This window comes from Poecile atricapillus, chromosome 20, assembly GCF_030490865.1.
Source record: "Poecile atricapillus isolate bPoeAtr1 chromosome 20, bPoeAtr1.hap1, whole genome shotgun sequence".
In the NCBI taxonomy this organism is placed as follows: domain Eukaryota; kingdom Metazoa; phylum Chordata; class Aves; order Passeriformes; family Paridae; genus Poecile; species Poecile atricapillus.
In genome coordinates, this window is record NC_081268.1 from 4,348,869 (window position 1) to 4,376,442 (window position 27,574).

Here is a 27,574-nt window from a genome sequence, read left to right on the forward strand (position 1 = left end):
GCTCCCCCCGCTCCCCGGGGACCCTCTGCAGCGTGCTCTGCTTCCCCCCACCCCACGGAGGATGCTGAGCTTTCCCCCCTCCCCGGGCACTCCTTGGGAGGATGATGCGCTCCCTCCCCGGGACCCGCTGCGCTTCCCTACCCCCGGCACCCCCCGGAGGATGCTGCTCTCCCCTCCTCGGGCCGCAGAGCTTTCCCCACCCCATCACCAAAAAACTCCCGGTACCCTCTCGGGCATTGTGCAGCCGCATCCTGCCTCTGGGATGGCAGGGGAAATGGCTGGGTACAGTCTGCCAGGCTTTTAATTTCACTTGCTGCTTCAAAATGAACCAAATCCTCGAGGTCCTGAGCTTTTGGGGCCGTTTGGTACAGCTCAGTGAGAGTCTTGCTGCTTGAAACAGTTTTCTGCCATGCAGAAAATAGAGTCAGAAAATCGGTTTGTGGCACATCAGGAGGCATTTTGGATGGGGACAAACCCATCCATTTGGTGGCTCAGTGACAACCACACACAGGTTGTGTCTGATCTGTGTTTGTGTGTCTGGGAGAAAAGCTGGTGGGGGAAGAAGGCCACAGCTACACTGTGTGCAACCTACACTTGACATATGATATATCTGTCTGTGTTCTGAGGTCTGTACGTGTCAAATGTGGTGATACTCATTCCTCTGCATTCCTCAGTGCATCCCAGCAGCTCTGAGCAGTCCACCTGAAAAATTCTTACATCCCAGCAGATGTGCTTCAGCTCCAGCCTTTCTTCCTTCCCTGCCTGCACAGGGCAAAACCAGTGCTCCCAGCAGGGCACTGCACTCAAGGCCATCACTGCAGGTTGTCCCACTGGATGCTCCTGGACTTTGATGGCAACATTCAGCCCTGTCACCATCTGCCACAGGCCGGGAGCACCCATCTGCAGGGCCCTGAGGTGATTGTCCCCCCACCATGGGGCAGAGTTTCCCACAGAGCTCCCCGTACCCTGCAGAAATCACGGCGTTGTTAATTTGGACCCAGTCCTCCCAGAGATGTCTGTGTGACAGAGAATCTGTCCCAAAAAATTTACATGGGAAATGAAGTCTCCTTTTCTGTTTGGCTAAATGTCTGCCAGCCTGTTCTAATTTACCCAGCCAGGTTGATTTGCAACTCTCAATTTTCCATCGGTTGGCTGTGACCAGGACTCTGGGAAAATTTAGCACTTGAGTTCACCCAACTCCTGCATTTCAAAATATCCCAGCCCGAGACATGCAGGAGAAAACCCTTTCCGTTTTGGAACAACCAGGAGGGAAAAGTCTGAACACGAGAGGTTTTAAAAGCATCGAATGATTTCACATTGAAAACGCCAGAGCAGCCTGGGTCCCTGTGAGCCCCGGCATCCCCCAGCCCTGGGGTTGGGCAGGAGCAAGGAGATCCCATCCCTGGGTGACCTCGCACCCCATCCTGCTGCAGGGATGCCTTTAGGCTGGAGGAGGAATTCCAGAGGATGGGAATGCTGGGGCAAGGGCTGGGGGAGACGGCAGCAGGCGAGACACATTCAGTCTGTGCTTCACCAAAAGTTCATCAAAGCCAAAGGATTTTTTTTTTAATATGCTTTTTTTTTTTTTTTTTATGAAACAGTTAAGATGACTCAGCGGTTTCTGACGCAATCCCCGTTTCATCGGAAAATTCCTAACCAGCTCCTAGTGGCAACTGATTGCTCCCATAAATCACAGTGTTATCCCTGGCCGCGGCAGCGCAGCCCCGTGAAATCAGCAGGAGCAATGCCATCACCTCCATGCGAGCAGAACCGGCCCCAAGAACAAACTGCAGCAGAGAGCAGACCCAAAACATGAGTTTCACATCAGCCAAACCCCGCAGCTTCAACTCCTGCCACCCCAAAATCTCCAGGGACAGCAGCGTCCCCAAAGCCCCGGGGCCGTGGGTGCAGCTGCCAGCAGGTACAACATCAATCACGGCTGGCCAGGCTCAGACAACAGCGGGTTTTATCTCCCAGCCTTTGGCAGGAGAGTTAGAAATTATTTGCAGATGTTATTTACTGCTTTTGGGCTCACAGGAAAGTGAGACAAGATGCACCTGCATGGACAGTGAGAGGCTTTCCTTCCCTGAGATGGTCGCTGAGGGTTCGTGTTGGGCTTTCCCAGGGAAATTTAGGATTTGGATGGGAGTCCCTTATCCAGCTCTGCTCCCTGCATCCTGCACTTGGGTGAGGCAGCCCAGCAATCTGTGCTGGGTATTCATCTCTGACACTGCCCCGGGACATGGTGGACCTGGTCCTGACAGCCACACCGAGCACGGAGCAGCCCTGCCCCAGGCAGCTGCCAGGCTTCTCCATCCCAAACCAGAGACATGCAGAATTCAGAGTGCAAAGAAAAAAACAAAAACAAAAAAACAAACAAAAAACCCCCCAAAAAACCCCAAAAAAACCAAACAAAAACCCCAAAAAACAGCGACAGACACTCCAAAATAACCTTCTCCAGTCAGGGGAGCATTGCCGGCGACTGCCTGCTGGTTTGGCCAGAGAAGTGCCTGTGGAGGAAAGGAGTTTCCTTGGCTGAAATGAGTTCAACAAAGCGCTGCTGGCAGGAGCCAGGGATGCTCAGCTGAGCAGAGAAACTCGGGGTTCTGCAGGATCAGGAGCAGGGAGGGCTGGGGGATCCCTTTGCTGGGCAGTTTCTCTGTGGCAGAGGGACCTCCCTCCTCAGCCTGGAGCAGTGACAGCCAGCTCTGAGCCAGGCAGGACACACTGACCTCCTCCCTGTGCTTCCCATGGCAGGACACTTTTCCATCCTGACCCAAGCACCAGCTCTTGGAGCTGCTGGAGCTCACACCCAGCACCCCTGAGCCCCAAGCACATCCCTGGAACAAGGCCTCCATGAACTCTGTGCCACAGGACCTGCTCTTGGCGAGCCAGAGCCATGGATGGGGAATTCCAGCACCACGTTCCCAGCCAAATCAGCCCTTTCCTGGCTCAGCCCTTGCACTGGCACAGCAGATGGGATGGCTCTGCTGTAGCCAGGCCCCCCAAAATGCCTGCCCAGGTCCAGGATTGTGAGTGTGGTCAGGAGTCTGTTGGCCCGGGACCCCCCAGCAGCTCCATCTTCCCTCGGGGATGTGGCAACTGATTTGGTTTCTTCATTTTTAATCCTGACTGCAGAAGTGATGCATTTGTTTGATACTTCTGCAGCTATTTCCAGGCCAGACTGGTGCGGCATGGGCAGATTAAAGCTGTTCACAGAGTGTGTGAGGTCCTTGCATGACCAGAACTTTGCCAAGGGGATCAAAGCCCCCCAAAAAGCCCCTGCAGCTGTGGCCCACCATTGGGTAACTAAACCAAGAAAGAGGAGACCAAAAGAAGTGTTGTTTTGAGGCAGAAGTGCTGTTTAGAGATGGTCCCTTGCAGAGATCTGCGGTGCAGTGTTGGGCAAGGCAGCTCATCCCTGCGTGTCCCCACGCACTGGGGATGGGGCTGATTTATGTCACGATGGCGTGAGGGTTTCATCTGGGGAGATTTGCAAAATGTTGAGTCAAACTGAACCAGCCAAAGCCACTGAGCTGCTCTCACCATCAGATTCCTGTGAAAAATATCTCTGGGCAGATTGAAAGCCACGAGTGAGCGCAGTGACCCCAGGTACGGTTGTGGCTGTAGAGTTTCAATGGTTTCAAGAGCCTCTTTTTGCTGTGCAGGCTTCAATTTTACCTGTCCCCAAAGGTTACACGTTCCTGCAAGAACCTGGAGGAGCTTCCAGGCAAGTCAGGCTCAGTTTGAAATTTTAGCTATTTAAAGATTGAAGGAAAAAAAGTACAAAGGCTTTTCTTTGCATGGAATGAGTCTGACATGGAAGTTGAGCAGTATTGTGCTGAGGGCCATCAGCTATGCAGCCCTGCCAACCACAGGCATTCAAAATCTGTGAGTCAGACTCCCCAAAAACCCTAAGACTGGTTTCATTCCCTTTTTGGATTTTAAGCCTTGAAGCATCACAGCTTCAAGCATTTCTATGCAGAAAATCACATTTTTTTGGCCAACAGGGTAAGAGCTGAGATCCTCAATGTTCTTGCTGGGCTCCAGGAGTTACGACTGTAAAAAAAACCCATTAAACACCATGAAATGAGCAATAAACCCCTGCACTGCCTCCATGAATCTGGCAGTGAGGGACCACCCCAGGACACCCCAAAGGTAGGAGTGACAGAAAACTGGTGACAAGAAATCAAATGTCCTTATCATTAATGGTGACATGCTTGTCATGGGCCATGACAGGCCTGAGAGGAAAGGGAAGAGTGAAAAAACCCTAAGGAAAACATCAGCAGGAATACCTGTGAGCAATATGCTTAGTAGGTTTATTCAACAGGGAGACAGGAAGGGGGATTTATTTTAAGGGTAACTATTCACCTAAATCTGCCTCAAATGGGGCCAGGCCTTAGGGAGAATGGATATTTTAAGTGGCAATTTATTCCACTAATAAAATGAGAAGGCTGCAGGTGCTTTGGCAGGGCTGGGCCCGGGTGATCAGAGCCGAGGCTGAGCGAGGGCTCTGGCACAGCTGGTGCCTCTGCCTCATGGGGCTCCTTTCCCTGGTGCCAGGGCCCATGTCTGGGTTCCAGCTGGCCAGATAGTGTTCCCCACATCAGGGATCACCTCCAGCCCTGATCACAGACAGCAGTGGGTGGGCAGAGGGGTTTTATCCTGCTGCTGCTGCCATCCCTTCTCCAGCTGGGCAGGAAAGGGCTGGTGCCCGTGGGCTGCTCCACTCCTGCACCACCACTTCCAGCCCAGGAGGATTCTTGATCAAAAAAAGACAGGAAATCTCCACAAACTCAATGGTGCTGTGCTGGTCAGATTGCTCAGGGCTCCTCAGGGCTCTGCCACATCAACCTGCTGAGACCAGGCCACCATCCAGCTTCTCAGCATCAGAGTGCACAAGCTGAAGGGTTGTGGGGATGAAAAATTAAACTCTGAAGTAATGGGAGCGGTAAAAACCACTTTGTAGCATCACAGTCCTTCAAACTGCAACCCCAGGTAGAACTGCAGCTTCAGTCTCTGTTTTTGGGTCATTATCACCTGTATTTCCAGCCTAGCAGTGACTGGCAACACTCAACAGAGCAGGTTTCAATTTTTGTCCCAGTCTACACCACAGGCAGATGAAAGATCATCCCATACTTACCCCAGGACAAAAATACTCTCAATACTCTCAGCTGGCACAGCCCCCTCCTTCCCTGTTCCAATATACACTGCTTTCAAACCATCACCCTCATATTAAAAATAAAACAAAACTCTCTGTGTCTCTTTCCTTCACTGCAATGTCTGAGTTGAAAGGGTAGAAGTGCTTGCAGAAAGCCATGGTTAATGTTACCCTGGAAGGATCCAGGACAGCATACCAGAACCTGGGTTTGGCATCTGGGAGCCACTTTTCAGCCATATATATCACCGTTCCTGCATGCACGCCGATCCACACAAAATTAGCCCAATGGAATGCAGATTTAAAAATTCCCTTTCCAGCAGCACTTAAACTCAGGAGCTAAAATTTGCTCTTTCCCCATTTCCTACCTGTTTAGGAGAGAAGGAACAAAGTCCTGGCCCTTTGTTTTTTGGGTTCCTTCCCAGGAAGGTTTGCCCAACCCACGTCTGCACCACAGTGTTTGCAGCCTGAACAAAGACCTTTTAAGCAGCAGCAGCTCCTGCCAGGAGCTCAGCACCTGCCTGCCCCTCTCCTCCCTATTTATTTTTGGGGGCTCTTTTTCAATAATAGCTGAAACATGTGTGTAACCCGGTGGAAGCTCTTTTCCCCAGTGCCTACAGTGCTGGCTGCAACCCAACTGCCAGCCATGGGTATGCAGCTGGGAGAGAAAAAAAAAAAAGAAATAGAATAAAACCCCAACAACCTGTGGAATGTTTTCTTGCTCCTGAGAGCTCCAACACTTCCCTGCTTGGGATTGCCTGCCATGGCTGGCACTCGCTGCATCCAGCAGCCGACGGGGTTTTCTTTCCCATGGGTGCCAGCTGGATTTTGGGCAAAGGCTGGGGGTGAGGGGGATGTATTTAACAACTGCCTGATGGTATTTTTCACCTGGTGCCATTTGCCTTGTGCACAACCACCACCCTTGCACGTCCTTGTTGCATGAGTGCCGTGTCCTCGCAAGTGGTGGGGGGCTGCTCTGCACCCAGACGTGGAGGTTTGCCCTCAGCAGCAGGTTCTGAGCTGTGATTTCACCTCTCTGACATCTGACTCATGGCCACAAAAGCAGGGAAGATGATATTTTCATAGCTGGGAATCCACAGTAGTTTGTGCAACCTCTTAACCCCCAATCTGCTCAAAACCCCCCTGAAAACAAGTCCTGCTGTGCCCCACGGCACCGTCCTTGGTCCAAGCAGATCATGAACACAGAATAATGGATTCATCTGAGGATATGGCCCAAAAAAGGAGCAGGGTACTTTGGGATGTGCTGGAACTCCGCTTTCAGCTCAGGGCTGGACACCTGGGGAGCATCAGGGTATTTATGTGCTGCCTTGGAGGGATTCATTTTCACAGTAAATAGGGACACCAGAGTTTTTCAATATTTATTGGTCAAGATTCAGTTTTGCAGAGTTTTGTGGTAAGTTTATAGCCTGCCCAGGCAGGAGGGCGGCTGGAGATGTGGTGTGGGCAGCGTCCTGCGGAGGGATGCTGCCTGCAGCCAGCCAGGGAATGTGGATGGTTCCTGCAGTATCAGCTAAAAACAGGAGCCCTATCCAGCTCATCTGAGCCGTGCCCTGGGGAAGGCTCTCAGCACAGAGTTAAAGTCAGTGCTTTAATGCTCTGTACCATTCCCTGTACACACACACCCTCACTCCCCCTCCAGAGCCCTTTCCAACGTACTGGAGTGCTTTAAAGAGGATTTTATTTTATCCATGCGTGCCTGTCTTTTCTCCAGACCCCCTCCTGCAGGACAGGCCATCCCATCCTATCAGCCCCACAAATGGTGGCTCCTATCAGAGCTCCCACCCTCCTCCCCAAAGCCGCAGCCACAAAGGCGCTTGCTCAAGCGTAGCATTCCTGCTCCCTGTGTCCCGGGAACAGCTGTGCCGAAAGGATGCCGAGAATCTCTGCGAGGCTCCAAGGAAAAGAAATTAACGCAGGGGGGGAGCAGCAGCGATATAATAAAAAGTCATAATAAAAGAGAAGCACTGAGTGGATTAGCAGCCCAAGCGCCGCTTGGCTTTTGGTTTCCTTTCCTCCGGTTTTCTGCGCCGCACGACAATCTGCTCAAATTCCTCCAGCCCTGAGACGCTCGGCTCCTGAAATTCAGACAGAACTCCTGGAGGTGGCCAGGCTGGGGGCACGGCTGGGAAATTGAACTGCACGGAGCCCCACGGAGGGCACGTAGGCACTGGCAGCAGGCGCTGGGTGCTGGGTCACACCAGCTCCATGTGTGCCCCTGTGGGGAAATAAAAGGCAGGTTTGGAGCTTGGTGTGTATTTCTCAAGTGCACAGAGGTTGTAGGATACATCCCACTGTTTAAAGAAAAATCACTGGTGCCTGTCAGACACCAGCTCTTCCTTCGTGGATGTGCAGAGCAGAGAATAATAAATAATGCGAGGGATCCACAGGCATTATCAAGTTCAGCTCTTGACCCAGGACAATGCCAGGACTGACCCACAGGACAGTGCCAGGTCCTGTCCCTGGCCACCAGAGTGGACAGATCAGTGCCTGGCCCTCCAATTGGTGAGGAAAAAAGCTGGATTTTCCCTGCTGGACTGCTCCAGTAGCCCTGACCCAGGCTCGGCACGGGGGCAGCAGGATGTGGGAGTGGGATGTCCCCATGAGGAGCGAGACAACCCAGAGTCCTCACCCAGCATGTACCCAAATCCAACACCCTGCACAAGGACAACATTCCCTTTGACTCTTTTAGAAACACCCAGGACGACTCTGGGGGCACAGAGCATCTGCTGCCCGGAGCCACTGGCTGTGTCAAGAATTTGGGATGAGACGGGAGCACAGGCGGCGGCTGTGGCGGTGGCAGCTGTTCCCTGCCCGCAGCCCTCCTGCCACGCAGGGTATTTAAATTTTAAAGCACACTCCCCACGGTGCTTTCTCCACCCTTCTTGCCCAGCTCACAGAGACCTGGTTCCAGGGAGGTTCACGAGGTACCAATGGGTTCGCTGGTGGCCAAGCTCCTTCTGCCCACCCTCAGCTCCTTGGCCTTCCTTCCCACCATCAGCATCGCGGCCAAGCGGCGTTTCCACATGGAAGCCATGGTTTACTTCTTCACCATGTTCTTCGTGGCGGTAAGAAGCTCCCAATTTCCCCTCTCCCTGCATGTTTTATCCTCCCAAATGCCCCCTGTACCGCTGAGAAGCTGATTCACCCAACAGCAGCCAGCACAACCCCTAAAATATCCCTTTTCAGTTATTTCCCACCATGTGTGGTGCTGAGCAGCTGATTCTCCAGTTTAGGATGTCCTCCAGTGTGGCCTTACAGAGATTTAGTGATGTTTTATGACTGAGATTAGGGAGAGGGTCTGGGCGCAAAGAGCCTTGACTGATTTGCAATGCTTTGGAGCTGGCTTTTCTCTTTGTTTTACAGCTACTAAGTGGCCATGCTGAATTTGGGCTTTAAATTGCCTCCAGAATCTCTTGCTCTGCCTCTGTCATTTTAGCCAAAAGCACATAGTAGTCAAATTCTTGATTTTGCAATTGCCAGCTGGGGATGGGAGCAATGCTGGAGTCAGGGGAGTTTCTGCACTGGGAAAAGAGAGACTAAAACATGCTGCTGAGCTACTAAGAAAAATAATTATTAACCCTTTTATTAACCTGGGTTGAAATGTGTGTTTTACCAGGCTCTGATTCCCTGCCCTGCCTTAGTGTGGAAGTAACGAGCGGAGAAATGTCTGTACATATATAAAATATTCCTAATCCTGCTCCCAGCAGTGTGCTGCCCTGGGCTTTGTATCCCTGCTGACTCCATACAGACACCAGCTGAGCACCCAGAGCAGCATTCCCACTGGAAAAGATCTCCTGTTTAACTATATTTCTATGATCTGCTAAAGAATATGAAGGAAATGGCTCAGCAACCCAGCCAATGTCACATTTCCCACTAATCCCCATCCAGCTCAAGGCAGCTCGTGAGGGCTGGCATGTTCCTTGTACAGAGAAACTGAGGCAGAGAGTAGATAAAAGATCTTCCCAGTGTGAAAAGCTCTTTCACAGGGCTCAGAATCAGGTTGGTCTCCTATTAAGGATCCACAGAACATCCCTGACCATTTGAGCTGATTAAAGCATGATGCAGAGGGAGAAATTCTGCCAGTTCTATAAAAGCTACAGGACCAGTTAATATGAAAACATCCCTGAACCCCCAGCCCCAGCTCCCCAGGGAAGCCAGACATCCACAATTTCATTTTGCACTGGGTCTGTGTCTGCTCCACCTCCCCAAGAAATAAGTAGGAAAATTGGCATGTGTTTTGATGGGGGGTGGAACAGGTCCTCTCCAAAGAGATTGAATAAGTGAAATATCCCTGAGTGGGGAAAGGAGGAGAGGCAGCTGCCAGCATGGTGGGGAGGGTGTTGGAAGGGCAGCAGCTGCTGTTGTTGCATTTTTTGTAGCATCCCACTCCTCCTCCTGCAGGAGAGCTGAACAGAGCAGTGAAAGCACATGGCCGTGGCAGACAAGTGCCAGGAACACACTCTGCCTTCCACCCTTTCTTCCCCCTGGCTCCAGACTCCCTGAGCCCAATCTCAAGCAGGGAAAAGAATTATGACCGTGGTGCAATCGTTTCTAGAAGCTGCAGCCAGCCAGAGGGCTTACAGCAATTCCTATTATAAATTATATCAGCATCCCCACCGGGCCGTGACAGCGAGCAGCGTTCCAAGGGCGTGCAGCCAAGCAGAGCAGGGACTTCTTCAGGAACCCTCTGGGGCTGCCACTGCAGAACCTACAGGGCTGAGGGCTAGCAGGAAAAGGAGAGAGCCAGGCAAACACTGGGAGCATTCCTCTGATTGCACTGGAGGATATGTCTTGGCATGGTCTGCATTTATGTTGCATGACAATGGGGTTTTTTTGCAAATAACCTAATCAATGAGCTAATGGGCAGGAACTGGTGGTTTTTAAGGGAATGCACTAATGAGTGAATTCCCCAGTATTCAGAATCTGGCCATATCAACTCTGTTTAGCCTGGACAGTGACCTGGCATCCATACACATTTCATCAGGACACTCATTCTGAATTGTTTTACAAGAATCTTTTGCAATTAAAACCACAACCCCAGAGTCCTTCTGCTGGAGAGGCCTTCCCCCAGTGCCTGGCTCAAAGCAGCTTGGTCATCAGATTGCAAATTCTGGCCAAGAAGCAAATTAAACCCTGTCTTAGTTTGTACTAAGAGAGAAGAATGCTGATTCTTGGGCAATTTGCAACTGGGAACGATGACATTATCACTCAAATATATTCATTACTGCATATCTGTGAACCTGGTGTAGCTGACACTGTTCTGGCCTAGCTGGCCATCCTCTCAGCAGCTACACTATTTCAAACCAGCTGATAAGAGCCTTTACCTTACTGGTCTGTGGGTAAGAAACTGCTTTTCTAATATTTTTTTTTTCTTTTTGAATAGTTTTACCACGTTTGTGACGGCCCCGGGTTATCAGTGCTGTGTTTTATGCGCTACGACATCCTGGAGTACTTCAGCATCTACGGAACAGCCCTGTCCATCTGGGTGTCCCTGATGGGTAAGAACTGGTCTGTTGTGGCTCCCAAAAGCTCCAGCACTGGCAGGAAGGGCTGAATTTATCAGGATGGCTGATGGGACAGTCAGTGGGGACAGTCCCCAGAAATGCTGCTGGCTCTGAGCTGCCACTGAAATTGCCCTTTGTGGAAGTCAGTCTGTGCTGGTTTTGTTTTTTTTTTTTAATCCAGTTTTGTATCATTAACACCTTGGAAAGTCATTGTAATTGCTGGGGTCCAGACATGGAACTGTCCTGAGTGGTGGCTGGGGATGTTTTTCTCCTGGAGATAAAGAGCTGTGGCACCTGCTGGTGGTGTTGGTTGGGTGTTCCTCTGCCTGTCCTCTGCTTCAAATGACAATAACACACTGGCAGCCTTGTGCTGCAGTTCAAGGCAGGACAAAACTATGAGATGACCAAGTCTGAAACCTCATATACCAGGGAATTTCCCAATTCTCCTCGTTTTCCCCATCCCAGGCCCATCAGCTTGTCTTGCCTCACTTAGGGGCATTAAGAAATGCAGAATCTCCCACTTGCCTTGATAGCATGAGAATCAAAGTGGTTTAGTCAAAACAAATATAACTTCCTGGTTTATCAAAAACCTGGTCTAGGCTGATGGGAATATTAGATCTGCTTAGAAAAGTCAGAAATTTATTTCACTTCCTTTTTACTATAAATCCCACCCCTTGCCCCGTTATTCAGTTTTCCTTTTCCCACATTTGCTTCACTCTCTTTTTCCTCATTTTGTTCCTTATTTGCTACTGAAACAAAACATAATAGAAACGGGGGAAAAAAACAAGTAAGACAAAAAGTTCAAACCTACCATTTTCCCATTTTGCCACCACGACTTTTGGAAGGGTGTGAGTATTGATGGCAGGAGAAGAGAGCAGGGTCAGGGGAGACAGATGTTCCAACATCAAAGGTTTTGCTCAAAAATTTCAACCATTTCTAACCAGTGCCCAGTCCAGATTGAGTTCTCATTTCTCCCCATGATGAGCTGGGGTCAGCATTCCAATGTCCAGCCCCAAAATGCCCCAAGGACTTTTCTCTCTGCCCCTCAGGGCTCCAGGGATGGTGCAGAAGCTCCAGCAGGGATGGGGTTCCTGCAGCCTCAGAGCCCAGCATGAGCAAGGGTAACACCCCTCAGCTGGGCAGATTCATCCTTGGGGATGCAGGAGCACCCATTTTCCAGGGCATGCAATAGGATAAATTTTCCATGCAGGGAAAAATGTGGGGGAAAAATATTACCCTTAGAAATGGCTCTGTCCCGTCAAAATGTGAGTCCCAAGGGGGACTCCCTCACTGCTCAGGGCACTTCAATGCTCTCTCTGCTCAGCTAGAAAAGGCAACAAAGCAAATCATTTCCAAAGGGCATTTTCAGTGGCTAACAGCAGTGTCAGAGTAGGTCAGAGCTGATCCAGACACTTTGGCTCCTTACAGCAAAATTCAACTTGATTGCTTCATTACTGCGTTCAAAAAACCTCACCAAAAAATACAAATCCTGGACTATGAGGTTTAAAATATTGACCCTCTGGGAAACAACAGAGATTAACATGCGGACATTATCCCTTAGCCAAATTCCCTATAAAAGCACGATCCAAGGACATGGAAGGTGTGGTGACTGAAGCCCAGGGAAGCCTCTCACTGTGGCTTGTAAAGCCTGAGCGCACATGTGCGGACGTAGACCCTCAGGCAAACTTCCCGGAATGCAAATCCAGGACAGCCATAACACAGCTGTGCAAGCTGGAAAAGCACGGAGCCCACTGGGATCCATAACTTTTATCAGTTATTACCCCATTCTGTGCTAAACAAAAACCTCTAATAATTTACTCACACTGGTGATTTCCAGCTTGCAAACCCCAGGCAGGTGCCGGCGTGGACAGGCAGCCGGGACCCCATGACACTGTTAGTGTTCAGGAACACATAATCACAGAATGATTACATGAAGGTGCTTTATTAACGAGCTCTGGGTGCCAGGGGTACACAGACCCAAATCTGACCTGACTTGGTTTTTATACTCTATCTTTATACAACTTACATATTAATTATTAATCTTATTGTTCTAGTGTATGTATTGATTTTACCCAAGAATGGATTTCTCGTGATCCCCCTCAAACCCCTAACATAGTTTCTCGTGATTCTTTAAACAGTAATGACGTCTAATCACATCTAATAATTATATTATTTATCATACACTGACCACACAGGTACAGTTTCACATGATCTTAGCAAGCATGAGGTCTAACATTTCCCAGGGCCTACCTTTAACACCTTTCCCAAGGCTTGCCAAGCCTACCTTTCTTTCTAACTCCCCGAAATTTCTATGACTTTAAAATCTTTTACTATCAACACCAGCTGGGGAGTCCCCCTGCACTGAGGTGATGGAGCTGGTGCCAGAGTGAGCTGGCAAGTTTGGGAAGGCTGGAAATGCAGGGTGAACCCAAGAGCTGACTGTGGGCTCACAGGGCATGATGGTCTTTACAATCACTTCTGATTTCTGAGTCAAGGAAAAGAGAAATCATATAATCATAAAGTGGTTTCAAGTGGGAAGGGATTTTAAAGACCATCTTGTTCCACCCCTGCCATGGACAGGGACACTTTCCACTATTCCAGGTTTATCCAAGCCCTGTCCAACTTGGCCTGGAATGCTTCCAGGGAGGGGCAGCCATGGCTCCTCTGGGTAGGGAATCTCCTTCAAGCTTCCCCATGCTGAAATAAAACCCCAACAATCATCTTCTGGACCCACCAGTCAGGTGCCTCAGGATGGCTTTGCCTTGCCCCATGTGCCTCAGTTTCCCCAGCAGTGTGACATGAGAAGGGCAAACCAGACATGGATGCAACCCCAGGGCAGGTGGGAGAAACCCCAGGAAGGCTTTAGGGGAGCAGCTGAAAAAGGGGGGCTGTGAGCTGACGCTCCCTGTGCTCGGTCCCTCAGCCCTGGCAGAGTTTGACGAGCCCAAGAGATCGACCTTCATCATGTTTGGCGTCCTCACCATCGCCGTGAGGATCTACCACAACCGCTGGGGCTACGGCGTCTACTCGGGCCCCATCGGGACGGCCGTGCTGGTCATCACTGTCAGATGGGTACGTGGGGCACGGCTCTGGGGGATGCTCCTCAAGGGGAAAGGGCTGAACCCTGCATGGAACAGCCCAACCTGGGCCAGTGATTTCCTCCTCAAGATCCAGCTCTGGATTTCACAGTGATTGAGCAGCATTTCTCCTTTAACCTGAGCAGAAGGCAGACGGCAGCCTTTGTGATAAATGCCAGATTCGATCGGTCTGAGCAATCTACCACATCTCCTGTCCCTGCATTTCTAATCTGGAGGAATGTATTGATGGGGCTTTTACAGCTGCTCAGAGGCAGAGGTAAACTGCCCCAGATCCAGAGGAGATAAAAGCACAGTGATGAAGTGGGGAGGAATCTGTCTGCAGTTGTGAATCCAGCTGGGACAGTCGGGCACAATGCTGCAGCATGTGCCCCACTCACAGCACATGCTGGGACCCAGCCAGGAGTGAGGTAGGGAAGCCACTGCAGAAGTGGGCAAGGAGTGATGTGATAAAAATTGCAAAGAGATGATGCCTTCATCATGGAAATACAGTGGTGCAAGTCCCAGTTATAAACTGTCACTAAGCCAGCAGCTAAAAGCAAGTGGCCACCATGGGGAAGGGAATGGGCAAGGAGGAGACCAAGGCACAGGAGCACCCTGCACCCTCCAGTCTGCAGATGCTGTGCTGGGATCTGCTCTTCCACAGACTGGGTTTGTGAGGGCACACACTCCCTGAACTAGCTCTGGGGCTGAATATTAAAATATTGGTATTATTATGAGAAATAGACTGGAGCAGCCAGCTAAATCCAGGTGAATAGACTTGGTGTGCTCTCTTCTTCCTCCCAGCTGCAGAAGATGAAGGAGAAGAAAGGACTCTACCCTGACAAGAGTGTCTATACCCAACAGATTGGTCCTGGCTTCTGTTTCGGGGCGCTGGCACTGATGCTGAGGTTCTTCTTTGAGGTACCTGTGTGCACACCCATCCTCCCTGACTCCACAAGGTGTAAGGGACATCACCAAGAGAGGGACATCCCCACTCACACCACAGAGCTGCATCCAACCTTGCACAAAACCCAGCTGAGGCGTGGGGCTCCAGGACTGGCATGCTGGGGTCTGGCAGCAGGGACAAGGGTCCCTCCATGCTTGTCCCCATCCCCTGATCCATTCGGTGCAGGTGTGACAGCAAGTGGCACACAGGGTGATGCTCTGTCTCTTTCTCTCCCTTCAGTGAGTGACAAGGACATGAGAGGTGCTTTCCTCAGGCACATGTGGTCCTCAGAATGGCTTTGTCGAGCATGAGCAGGGTTTTTTAGAAACTGGGGGCATGGGTGACTTAAGGACACCTCACACCAACGCAGCAGGGACCAGATCTGACCCAGGCATGGCCTGATCCAGAGCTGGCTCATGCCAAAGAAAAGACTCTCAGTGACTCCCAGGGGCACTTGGTCCTTTGTTTATATCCTTTTGCTCCTGCTGCTGGCCAGTCCCCCCATCCTGCTCCAAAGGGTCCGTGTGTCCCGCCGGGCAGGCAATAACTCCCCGGCACAGCTGCCGGCCGTGCCTGCGCTCAGCCCCGCCGTTACGGCTGCTCTGTGCTTTGGGAGCTGCGAGATACAACCTCACAGGCATCCCCAAGGATTATTTTTCAAAGCATTTAGTAATTGCAAATTCTAGCAGAACATAAAAATGTCACTTAGCAGAAGCCGCCTCCCCACGCGCCCCGGCCTCGCTGCCGCGTCCTTTGCGGGGTAATGAAACACTTCATTCAAGAATTGGGAAATGTGCAAATTAGAACGTGTTAAATCCACTTTGCTTTAGTTTTGTTGGTTTTTTTCCACTGGAAATCCTTCCTTCTCTGACAGCAAAGGGAGGCAGAAGGTTCAGGAATCTTTTTTTATCCCCTTCTTTTTGGCTACTTGTTGAAATTTAATGTCGCACACCTCGCGTGAGCCCCCAGCCCTGCTGCTCCTGCTTCTCACTGCGCTCTCCCTGCCTGCAGGAGTGGGATTACACATACGTGCACAGCTTCTACCACTGTGCCTTGGCCATGGCCCTGGTGCTGCTGCTGCCCAAGGAGAACAAGAAGGCTGGGAGCAGCGGGACCCCTGCCAGGCTGGACTGCTCCACGCTCTGCTGCTGTGTCTGAGCCCCCCAGGCACGCGTGTTCCTGCTCCTGCGTGATGGAGGGCTGCAACCAAAAGGAAGATGCCTGCCTGCTGGACTTTCCTCTGGCACAGAAGGAAATCTTTTTTCCAGCGTCTTTTCTCAGCAGCTCTGTGCCCACTCTGGGATTTTGTCCCCTGGGAAGTTTCTTGAGTAATCTGGTCCAGTGGAAGGCGTTCCAGCCCATGGCAGGGGGATTGAAACACGATGGGCTTTAAGGTCCCCTCCAAACCATCCTGTGATTCACCTGTACACCATCAGCCCTAGCAAAGCTTGCACTCCCGGTTTGGTACATATCCCTGTTCTCCCTGGAGGAGCACTCAGCTGGGCTCTGACCTGTCCCCTGCCCCAGGAGACCCCTGCACTCCCAGGCCATGTCACCTTCTCCTGACCTGCCAGGACCCAAGTTGTCCCCTCCATGCAGGTTCACCCAGCCTGAGCACACAAGGCTTTGTTTGCAAAACCCAGTTAACAGAACCTGTATTTTTTGTGAGATATTAACTATTTTATTTATGCATTCTCTTGATGTAAATAATATATACTAACAAGGACTTTGCCAGTGTGCAATGCCAGCATTTCTTCAGCGGGGTGGGAAATTTTCCAGCTCCACTCAGCTCAGTCGAGGGCAGATGCCAATTCCAAAGCAGAGCCACCACAGCTACTCAAACCTGAAGGGACCTGCAACACTGGGCACTTTGTCCTTGTAGACCTGCAGGCACAGGCAACAGGTGCCTCATTGGTATGGAAAGTACATGGAAAATGAGAGGCAGAGAAAAGAAGCTCCTGGAGAGAGGGGGGGAGGCTGTAAGCCTATAACATCTCCTCCAACAGATTATTTGCTATAGCAGAAGTGTATGATTTATTTAGACTGTCTGGGAAAAAGGCCAAGACTATATGTCATGGACAATTAGAGCAGTATTGATATACAGAGATGTCCACAGAAAGCCCACATTAAGCCTGGGTTCCTCTGGAAGAGAAATCCATCCCAGTCATTCATCAGAGCAACTTCCTGCAAAGGGGCAACAACCAAAACTGAATGAGCTTCCAACTAAAATATAAATGAATTATGAACCCCCAAGCATCCAAGAGTCACTGGCAAGCGGTGGCACAGCTGATGCAGCTGCACACAGAGGCAGAGCAAAGAGCTTTCAAAGGGTTCCCCAGCACCTAAAGCAACACAGCTCCATTCCTTCCCAGCATCCAGCCCCTGGGATGTTTACAAGATGCTCACAGGATTCGCGTGCGAGGCTTTCCTCGTTGTTTGCATGCTACTGGAGCTCTTTGCCGTGTGAGGGCTGCTCAGGGTGGCCCCAAAAACAGCCCCAAGTGCTCTGATTTGGAGTGAAAGAAGTAGCTCAGCACTGTCCACAAGAGATGCCTCTGGGGGTGCACAGCATCCTCCTGACTTGTCCCCCATGGGCACCCCACGGCCACGCCGGCTCTTCCTGGGTGTTTGTCACCCCAAATGCAAATACTCAAGGCTGACCCTGCCCAGGATCCTAACCAGCAGTGCCAGCAGCCTCCCTTGCTTGCTGCAGCCACTGATCAGAGGCTCCTTCACCCCAGCAGCTCATTTTGGGACTGTTTGGTCCCTCCTGGGCTGCAGTGACAGGCACAGCCTTACAGAGAGCCCTGGGGACATGGGAACCATGGGCATGGTGAGAGGCTGGTGAGGGTGCAGTGCTGGCAGGAGGACACTGAGTGACCACGACTCGCAGCATGAGGCACCAAAGGCTGGCAAACTCCCTGTGAACAAGGAGGGCACGTTAGCTGAGGAGCAGCTGAGTAGATAAAACCTCCTGCTCCCACCTGCCATGTATTCAGCTGCAAAAAAAACCCACCAAAATTGTTTTACAAACAGCAAAATCTCAAGCAAGGTTTGCTTTGTCTCCTCCTCTCCCTGCCCCAGGACGATGCTCCAGCTCTGCCAAGCATCCATCCCTTGGCACCCCAGTGCAGGTCCAGCCTTGGGACTGACACACACCTGGGCACAGGCACAGGGTCCCTGCCCTGATGGCAGCACCCAGCACCCCGACACAGGAGGAAGGTGCAGGGCTGGATCCACTACCCCAGGCAGGATATCCCCTACAACACCAATGCAGGGAAATATTATAAACATCTACAGCAACGTAGACAAAACAGTCTCTTGTAACCTTTTAGCGCTGCCGAGAGCTTTGCCTGTAAGAGCTCTTGAGCCCCTGCCAAAAGTTCTGGCTGTTTTCATAAGAGTAGGTGTTTTCGTCTAAGGTGCAGTCTGAGTGCTGTGACCTTTGTCATGTCTGCTACTGAAATTTCCTGCTTCTCTGTTATTCTCTTCTTTGGTAAGACAATATGAAACCCAAAACTTTTATTGCCCCTTTTAAAGTGTCTTTATAGCTCCCCGTCTACTTCATATACTGTCTTACTCTCCAGTGCTGGGATATTACTTATGGGATCCAGCCTTGATGCTGCAAAAGGCATTTGGGTTTCATGAAGACCAAACCGCCTGGGCTTTTTTAAGATCAGCCAGAGGGGGGGGGAAGAAAAAAAAGACAGAAAAAAAGGAATGAGAGGGGAGGGACTGTGCTTTCCGCTCCAGAGTCATCAGCAGCTGCTACCAGTGCAGTCTCCCCTGCCTCTGCCAGGCCTCCCTGGGCACAAAACCCAAAATTTGCTTTGTGTCTGGGTCAGCATGGGGTGCCTATGGACCCTGTGGGGATGGCATTGCACAGCATCTCTTCCCCTGCCTCCATCCCCTGCCAGCTGTGCCCCAGAGCTGGCAGCTCAGATGTGGCTGGACAGCACTGCTGGTGCCAGACCTGGTGTGCAGCAGCTGGGACACATCTGCCCTGGAGCTGGCACTGGGAGAGGCCAGCCCTGCTTGGGGGGCTCCCATGCACCCCATTTCCCAGCCCAGCTCTGGTATTGGGAAAGACACACGAAGGATGTGTCCCTAGGGAAGGGTCGTGGGTGCCAAGGCTCCATGCTCCCAGTCCTGGCTGTGGATCATCCCTTCCCTGTCATCCCTGGTGACAAAGATCCTTTGGGATCTCATCTGCACGCTGCCCAGCATCCCCACTGCAGTGGGAGCAGGGATTTGGTGTGCCAGGGGAGAGAGGGCTGATGGAACTGTCCCCTCCAGGGGGACATTCCCCCACACTTGCCTCGGCAGGGCTGGCTCCCTGGAGGAGGGAATCAGGACCTACTCCTGCTGGAGGGGAGGCTTCCAGAGATGTCTAGTCAGGCTCAGTGCCAGCTAATCTTCCAGGCAAACTTTATCCAGATCCTTTTGGCTGCAGAAAGTGAAAAACCAGCCAGATCCAAACATAAAAGCCTGGTTTCTGTTGCCAGCTGCATGGGGCACTCCAGAAAAGGCCTTATCACCAGGTGATTTTGAGAGACAGCTTCAGGATTTTTTTCCACATGCTGCTCTTCCCTCCTCACCCTCCCATTGTCATTCCTCCCTGCATGTTCAAGTGCTGAAACCAGCCAGGTTAATGCAGATGGTGGGGCCAAGGTTTCCCTTGTACCCACTTAAAAGCTGTCAGACCACAGTGACACCAGCCCACTTCAGAGAGTTGTGTTGCTCCATCCTGAGGCACCAGGAGTTCATTGGGAGCAGACTCCTCCTTGGAATTGCCCAAGATACCAAAGATTCCTCTGGAAATTCAGGAGTGGTGGTAGGGGCAGGAGCTCTGTGGGAAGTCCAAGGGAGAATTCTCTCCCTGTGGTCCTCCATCACCCTCCAGCTCTGATGAGCCTGTGAGATCCCTGTGAGAGGGAAAAATCAGGTCTCCAGGGGCAAAGGGAAGTCACCAGCCATGTCCTACTAAGATCTGGGGCTTCACAGCCCCACCCAGAACATGGTGCAAACGGTCTGTGAGAATCCAGCCCTGTCCATCAGCCTGGAAAAAAAGAGAGGTGGATCAACTGAAGCATCTCTTTGGGATCATTTGGTATCTCTCAGCTTTGCTCCAGCTATCCCAGCCCCAATGAACATCCTTTCTGGGTGTAAAAAGAAGGTCTCCTGCTCTTCTGAGCAGTCAGAAGGCACATAGGAACAGCGGGATGGAGTTAGGGCAGAGGCAACCACAGGAATCAGTAAAGTGGTACCTCCTGCAAGGGTGCAAATCTGCCTAACCCAGCATCTATGGAAGAAAAAACACATTAATGCATAAGGATTCTGATGAAAATGCCACACAGCAGTCCAGAACATTTCTCTTCCCTCCTCTTTCCTCTCATCAAGATTCCCAACCAAACTCCCCAGCCCAGCTGGTGCAGGCAGGGCAGTTGGTGATGACAGCCCCATCCTGGTGCCACTGGGGTATTTTTGGGGCAGACAGAATGAGCCACTCAGCTCAGGGCCTAGAGGAGCTCAGCCACAGCACCCCGGACAGCCTGGGGTGCTGCAGGGAGCCCCTCACCCCCTCCCAGGTGTTTTCTCTCCCGAGCAGCACCAGACACAGACACAGCTGTGGACTCAACCCAAGAAACCAAATCCTGGCACGGGGCAGGGCAGATGTGGCACAGCCGGGCTCTCTCGGCCCTTCCAGGGATGCTTTCACAGCTGCAGAACCCCGCTCCAGGCCCAGGTTCGGTGTCTCCAGCCTCCCCACTCCTCCAGCAGAGCAGTCCCGGGGAGTGGCGGTCCAAGGTTTTTGGTTTAGGCCAATCTCCCAGAAATTCTGTCATCATGCAGAGCATCACGCACACTCCCGGATCCGCATTACACAGAGCATGGCTCCGCTCCAGCGCCTCTTAAAGCCAGTGGAAAAACCCTCCCTCGCTCGATGGGAGCTGGCTCAGGCCCTCTACGATCTGACAGATACCATGGAGTTGTTTTAAACTGGGAATATCTCATGGACCCAAAGTTTCTCCTAGAAAGGGACAGGGCAGGGGGTCTGCAGAGCGAGTGCTCCTGAGGAAAGCTCCGACCTTGAAACCGCCTTTCAATGAGCATTTAATGAGCCATCGTTATCTGATCCACGTGCTCCAAATGCAAGGAAACCTCTCGGGTTTCCAACTGCACACATCACCCCATGCTCATAAAACGAGCTGATGTGTCTGGGAAGCCCCAGACCCAAAGAAACATTATATAAATGGGGTGGGGGGAAGTCAATTATACTTTGGGAAATGTCAATTATGTGGGCAGACAGGGATGGTGGCTGCTCTGCCCTGCTTTCCTCTGGTTTTCCAGCAAAGCAAATGCTCACTGATAAAAGTCACAATCTCCTTATAAAGGCAGGATCATTTTGCCTGTAAAAGGGAAGGTTTGGGGGAAGTTTTACACACGTCTCTACTCTCTTTATGTCTTTATTTGCATTTTCATTTCCACAGTAGTGGAGCTAATCTGAATGGAGCAGGAGCGAGGGTCCAGGTTATAACCAAAGTATCAGGTAGCACCTTCACATCTGGAAGACATTTTGACACAACTTCTCCCAGACTGTTACAGACAGTTTAAAAGCAAAATCTGATAAATAGCAAATGTTTAACAAGTCAATAGGAAGCTGCATTTGCAAGAACATGTGGCTCTAGCCGGCCTAGCACCCCCACACTGCCAAGGCCCTTCAAATGCATCTGCACACATCCCCACAGCACACGGCCAGGGGCTGCTGGGCTCTGCCCCGGCCCAGGCTCAGTTACAGGGGAAGGATTAAACACAGATGTGTCTTTGTATGGCCAGACATCTCCAGCTTCAAAGCCTGAGAGGGTCCCGAGCGTCCTGCTTTGGTGGTGAGGGACTGGCTGCTCCTTCCCGGCCTAAACCGAGCCCCAGACTCGTGTTTGTGGTGGGAAGAAGACAAAGGGAGCTGAAGAGATCAGGAAAGGAACACAGAACCCGTTGTCACAAACCTCGTGATGTGCTGGGCACTGCTGCCCCTGTCCCAGGAGGTTTTGGGGGTACACTGACCAGTGAGGCCCCACTCAGGCCACTGCACTGATGGTCACAAGCACACAAGGTCTCATTTTGCACAGATTGGGATCCATGACTGCTCCAGTCCACAAGCCAGAGATGGATTACACCCATTTATATCAATTTACACCTTTAAAACTCCTTTTCCAACCCTTGGGAGCCACAGCCTCCTCAGGGCAGAGGTCACTGGCCACACAGGCAATGCTCTCCTGAGAAAAAGTGCCCCAGGAGGCAAAACATCCAGACATAAAATCTCTTTCAGTGTTGCAACCCTGCCTGGTTTGGGAAGACTTCATTCCCAAAATGTGGGAAGAGGCATTAAAAGGGAATTATGCAAAAGAATTGTGCAAGGACGGGGGAGCAGAGGGGGAGACAGAGGAATAAGAAGTGACCAGGAAAACCACCAGAAACCCTCCAGGATGCCTGCCTATATTTAAAGATAATGTGTCCAACCCTCTTGCCAAGCCCCACTCATTTGGAGCCGAGCTCATGTTTTGGATTAATTTTAAGACAGTTCCTAAAGCATCTCACTCACACAAGGAAGAATTTTTGCCTCCTTGGCCAAGGTGACCTTTTAAAAAATCTCACTCACTATTTTTCAACCTCTCACTCGTTTAAAATTGTCATCACCGGGGTGCTGCAGGGCACTCGGTGCAGACAGTTTGTGTTCTGGCATCCACCAGCCCCACAGAACATCCTGGAGTGGAGATGAGTGTGAGGATGGGGAGCCAGAGGAGGATTTCTCTGCAAATCAGAACCCTTCCCTCATCTGTGAGCATGACTTGACCAAGCACTGACAGCACAAATAGCCCCTCCTGCACACCCACATCTCCCCAGGCACCCACCACGGGCTCCTTGAAAGTTTTCCCTTTAAAGTCTTCCAGGCATTGGGTTTTTTGAACTAAAATATTGTATAGACATGTGAATACACTTTCCAAACTGGTGCCTTTTGTCTGAGGAATTAAATTACAGATATTGCCCCCAAACGGTGACCATCCTGTTGCACCTGGGTTTTCTGCTCTGAGCCTCCCCAGAAGGAGCCACCTCAAGATGTGTCCCAGCTGCTCAGTCTCTCCGGGGATGATTCATCCCAGAGGTGTCATTCCCATCTCCCAGCCACAACATGAAGACAGTTTTGGAGCAGAAACATGAGAACAGTCACTCCAAACCCTTCTCACCCAGGCATCTGCAGCATCCCAATCATCCCGGAATCCAAAGCACATCCACGCGGGGATTTCAGATGCTTCCCATTTAGCTCCAACATTTGCAAAATGCTCAGCCACTGACTCACAGAGGGCCAGGACAGCCACGACCCTCACTGCACCATGGCAGGACTCAGTATACCACCCCAGAGGGGTTTTGGCAAAAAAAAAAAAAGGGATTTTTGAAACCAAGCAGCCCTAGGTATCACACAGCTTTCCCAGCATACCCAGAGTGAGCAAGCAGGATGTGGGGCATGGAAGTTGCTACTTTTTGCTGGTGATCCCAAATGCTGGGGTTTTGAGGGAGTGATGTGAGCAGTGGAGGGGAAAAGCACCTTCTGTGAGGGATTGGGAAGGGGGAGCTGCAGGGACAGCTCAGTGTGGGGGTGCAGAAGGTGCAGGAAGGGAATCCAGGGGCTGCAGGATGTCAGGAGCCACTCAGCTGCTGCTTGAGCTTTTGGGAGCAAAACAGGTAGGGCCAGATACTTTCTTTCCCTCACACCTCAAGCCCTAAAGATCAAGTGATCAGAAATTGTCCCTTTGGCTGGAAAAACATAAATCACAAGATCTCGCTGTTCCCTGCATCCAAAGGCACCAAAAGCAGCATGAGGACATCCTTGCCATGCAGCTCCAGTACGTGAGCATCTCTTAGGCCCTGGGGGAGCCCAGACACACAGAGGCAGCCTCAAAAATGAGACAGATATTTGGGCTTTTGGTTAAGCATGACCAGCAAGAAAAGTCAAGCTTGGGTTTACTGGATTTGGCAAACAAAGTTTTAGGGCAGCTCCATGGTTTTATTTAAAGAAGTTCAACCATAACCTCATCCCACGAGGGAAATGCAGAAATTCAAGGTGCTTCTTGTTCAATAGATGCTGCTCCCTACTCAGGCAGGTCTGGGATAATGTTCAGAGTTTTGCTACATCCCTGTCCAGGCTAAAAGAGAGACCACACACAAAACGTTTTCAGGATGCCAGCAGCTGTGCACAAAGCATTTGGTTTACATTAATTATGTCTGGACAAAAAAAATAAAAGGGGGAGAGAAGGAGAGCAAGACAGTGGAGAAGACAGGAGGGATGCAGGGAGGCTTCTACATCATACTGATAAGATCTGCTCTGATCCCACATGGAGGTCACAGCACGTGCTGAGTGTTTTAACACCCCCTGCCACCCTGAAGAGCCCTGCACTGCCCCTGTGAACACCTCGGGAAATGCAAAGCACAAATAGAGCCCTTGAGACTCTCAGAGGCTTCATGGGAGCCTGTCCCCTGAGCTTTGCTCCCCGTTCTGCTTCTCTCCTTCTCCTCTGAGCAGAAATGTTCCCAAGAAAGACCAAGGAAGGTAAAGTAAATGCTGTTGCTGGCACCTATCAGGGTGGAAAGCAGCACATGAGAGGGGAAGAGGTGGACGGTAAGAGGAGTCATTAAAAACAGGAAAATTTGTTCCGCAGCTGTGCAGAAACCCCAGCAGAAACTGAACAAAGCCCTTCCCCATCTCCTCTTCAGGGAGTGCTGTGAGCAGTGGGGACTCTGCAGGGTCAGGAAGTGCCACCCCCAGGTTTGGACACCCTGTACCAGCACAGACCTCTGGGGCCCCTGTCCCATCCCCAGGGGCAAAGGAGCCTGCTGAGGTGCAGGTTGAGCCTGCCTTGCCTTGGGCTCGAGCAGCCAGCAAAAAGACTGGATTGCTCACATCCCCACAAAGTAAAACCCACCATGAATGGTCCATGATGCTGCTCACTGGGGAGAGGGGAAGTGCTGTTCTCACCTTGGGCTGCACCAGCATCACCCCACTGGCCCAGCCCCAGGCTCAGCAGCACAGAGGGACATCCAGACCTGAGTTCCCAACAGAGGACACCTGCCTGCAGGGACTGGGCTGAGGGGCCAGAGGTGCTGCCTGTGACCTCCAGAAGCTGCACCCCTGCCATGCCCTGCACATCTTCCTGCCACACATCCACATCCCACGCAGCCTCCCTGGGCCCTGTGTGCCCACTGGCACTCCAGCAGTCCCTGAGCAAAGAGCTTGTTGTGACAGGAGCTGCACAAATCCCAAATCCATTCCCATCCCCCAGGAGCCAGCAGCCACACAGCCAGGTCCTGCTCCAAAACAAGTGATGTCAGGTGGCATCACTGCCAGGCACAGGCAGCTGGAAGAGCTGTGCTGCCATCCCAGAGGACCAGAGCGGTCAAGCCCCTCCCTGGCAGCAGGAGGGAGGAGATTTTATATCCCAAAATCTGCTGCTCTCCAGGGCAGCCTCACTGCTTGATGAATTCTGGCATTGCAGCAGCAGCGTCTCAGGGGGCCCAGGCTGCGCACGCCAGAGCTGGACTGACCCATGTCAGAGGTGATTAATTTATCAGGCTTTTGGCACCCACCGCTCCCCGCCAGAAAAACAATATCCCAAATTCCAGGCCCTCCCACCCAGCAGATGTGTCTGTGGCCAGGGCAGCCTTTCCAGCCCAGCTCGCAGGAGCCACTGCGGGGATGCAGCACCCGAGGCTCCCGTGGTGCCAGCTGCATCCCCATCCCCATGGGAAATCCACGGGAGAGCCTCCTCCAGGAGCAAAACCCGGGGGTTTGTAGTGGGCTGCCACCTCGGGGGGTCCCTGTGTGGAGGTGTCTGTGCTGCCAGGCCGCTGAGGAGGACAAGGATGTGTGCTCAGGAATGGTGGGATGTCACCTCACCGAGCCCTCCAGCACTGTCATGTCACAGCACTCAGCAGCCCTCAGAACGTGTCTGGCTTTTACACAAGCAAGCATTGATTCAGGCCTAATTAAATTAGCATTAATCTGTTATCATCAGGAAAACATGCCAGGCCTTGAAGGGACAGATTAACAAAATTGTTGGCGTTAGTGGAGAGGGTCAGAGGATGAGGATGGGGCACAGCATCACTGGGGGTGCTTCTTGAGCCCTGAGCTCTCCATCCCTGCCTCTGTCAGGGTTTAAGGCAGGAAATCAAGAGGACAGTGATACCATTCAGATGCTGCAGAGCACTTGGATGTCAGGCAGCCAAAAAATGGGAGATTTTCCATCCTCTCCCCCAACTCTGCTGCCTCCCCCTGGGTTTCCAAGGAGGGATGAGAGTCCCTTTGGAGCACAGGAGCAGCCAGTCCCTCTGCCTCTCAGCACTGGTCACGGGGAGACCTGCTCCTGGCCCTGAGCTCTCCCTGACATCAGGGCAAGGGCTAGAGAGGGGGGGGACACGGGCAAACAGCCCTTTATTTATCCCCAAAAGGTCAGCGAGCACCTTGGAAGGGGCTGAAGCTGGATCCCCACGGCCCGGAGGGGGCCAGTGCCTCCTCGCAGGAGAGGTTTTACAATTCATCTCATTTGCTCGCTGTGGCATTTTCATCACGGTAGTTCGACTTATGCAATTACATAAAAAACATCTAATGAAATCTCGGTGACACAAAACATGAACGTTTATATTGGCCTCCCTGTGCCGCGGAGTTGATCTTGGCTGGGCTGTCCAGACAGACATTCTGCATTCTTCAGAGATTAAGCACTGAAACGCTCCGGAGAAACCCAGCTGCCCGCTCCCCCTGCAGCCGAGCCGCTAATTCCAACCACATGCTCTCCGGCCGGGAAAAGGGGAAAACGAGTCCCTTCCAAAGCTCACGGGCACCAGCGGGACCCAGCCTGGCACCCCGGGCATCCCGGGCGCATCCCGGCCCTGGGCACTCCTGGATGCTCCTGAAGAAACAGCGCCGCAAGGCTGAGGGCTTGGCACAGGGAGGGTAGAAATAAGATCCTGCAGTGGGATTGTTATGGAAATTAGAAGAGGAATGACGAGTGTGGAGTCGGGAGCCCGGCTTTGCCAGTGCCACACCTCGCTGGGTGATCAGTCAGCCTCCAGAAGAAACCCATCAGCCCGAGGGGCTCTGAGCAATGGAACCCTCATCCCGGTTTGGTTGCCTCCTCCCCACTTTGAAAATCATTTTGCCTCCTTGAGCTGATCTTTAAAATCAGGGAAGAAGAGGAGGATGAGGCACGGAGGGCAGGGAGTTTGTCCTCAGCTGTGCACAGAAAGCTGGGCAAGGAGTGACAGCCCTTGGGGTGGGGGCAAGGGGAGCAGATACCCCATCCTGATATTGCCACCTCACCCCTCAGCTGTGGGGAAGCCCTGAGCTGCCCCAGAGCCACAAACAGGTGCCACTGGGTGATGCTGCCTGTGAATGGCCACAGCACTGGCAGCAGAGTCACCTTGCTGTCACCAGCCACCACAAATCCCTGCTCCCACCACGGCCATTCCTGTGTTTTAAGGCTCAGAGCAGAGATCCCACTGTGAATCCCCATCTCTGTGCCTGTTGTATCCCGAGGAATGCAGCTCATCCATGGACAGGCTGTCCAGAAGGCACCTGTCATACCAGGTGACACCAGCAGAGCCAAGGCCACTGCAGCAGTGTTTGCAGTGCTCCAAACCCTGCACAAGCCCTCACTGATGTCCCAGGACAGAGCAGGGCAGATCTCAACCAGTGCCAGCTCACACCACCACCAGTTTCTCCAAATATTGGCTGGCTCAGGGACAGGGACCAGCACTGCCTTACTCAGATGAGGCCACCAGGCTCCTGCCCCACACCACTGACAGCAGCTGGAGCTCT

At 51.9% G+C, this 27,574-nt stretch overlaps 1 protein-coding gene across 1 annotated transcript; it reads left to right on the top strand.

The window, feature by feature from the left end:
- Positions 1–8,105: 8,105 nt before the first annotated feature.
- MYMK (myomaker, myoblast fusion factor) lies at positions 8,106–15,933 on the top strand. The gene is made up of 5 exons (XM_058853302.1): positions 8,106–8,244; positions 10,563–10,677; positions 13,607–13,755; positions 14,565–14,681; positions 15,718–15,933. Exons 1-5 carry the CDS (start codon positions 8,110–8,112, stop codon positions 15,862–15,864), a joined length of 663 nt encoding a protein of 220 aa, XP_058709285.1. The 5' UTR covers positions 8,106–8,109; the 3' UTR covers positions 15,865–15,933.
- Positions 15,934–27,574: the final 11,641 nt, after the last annotated feature.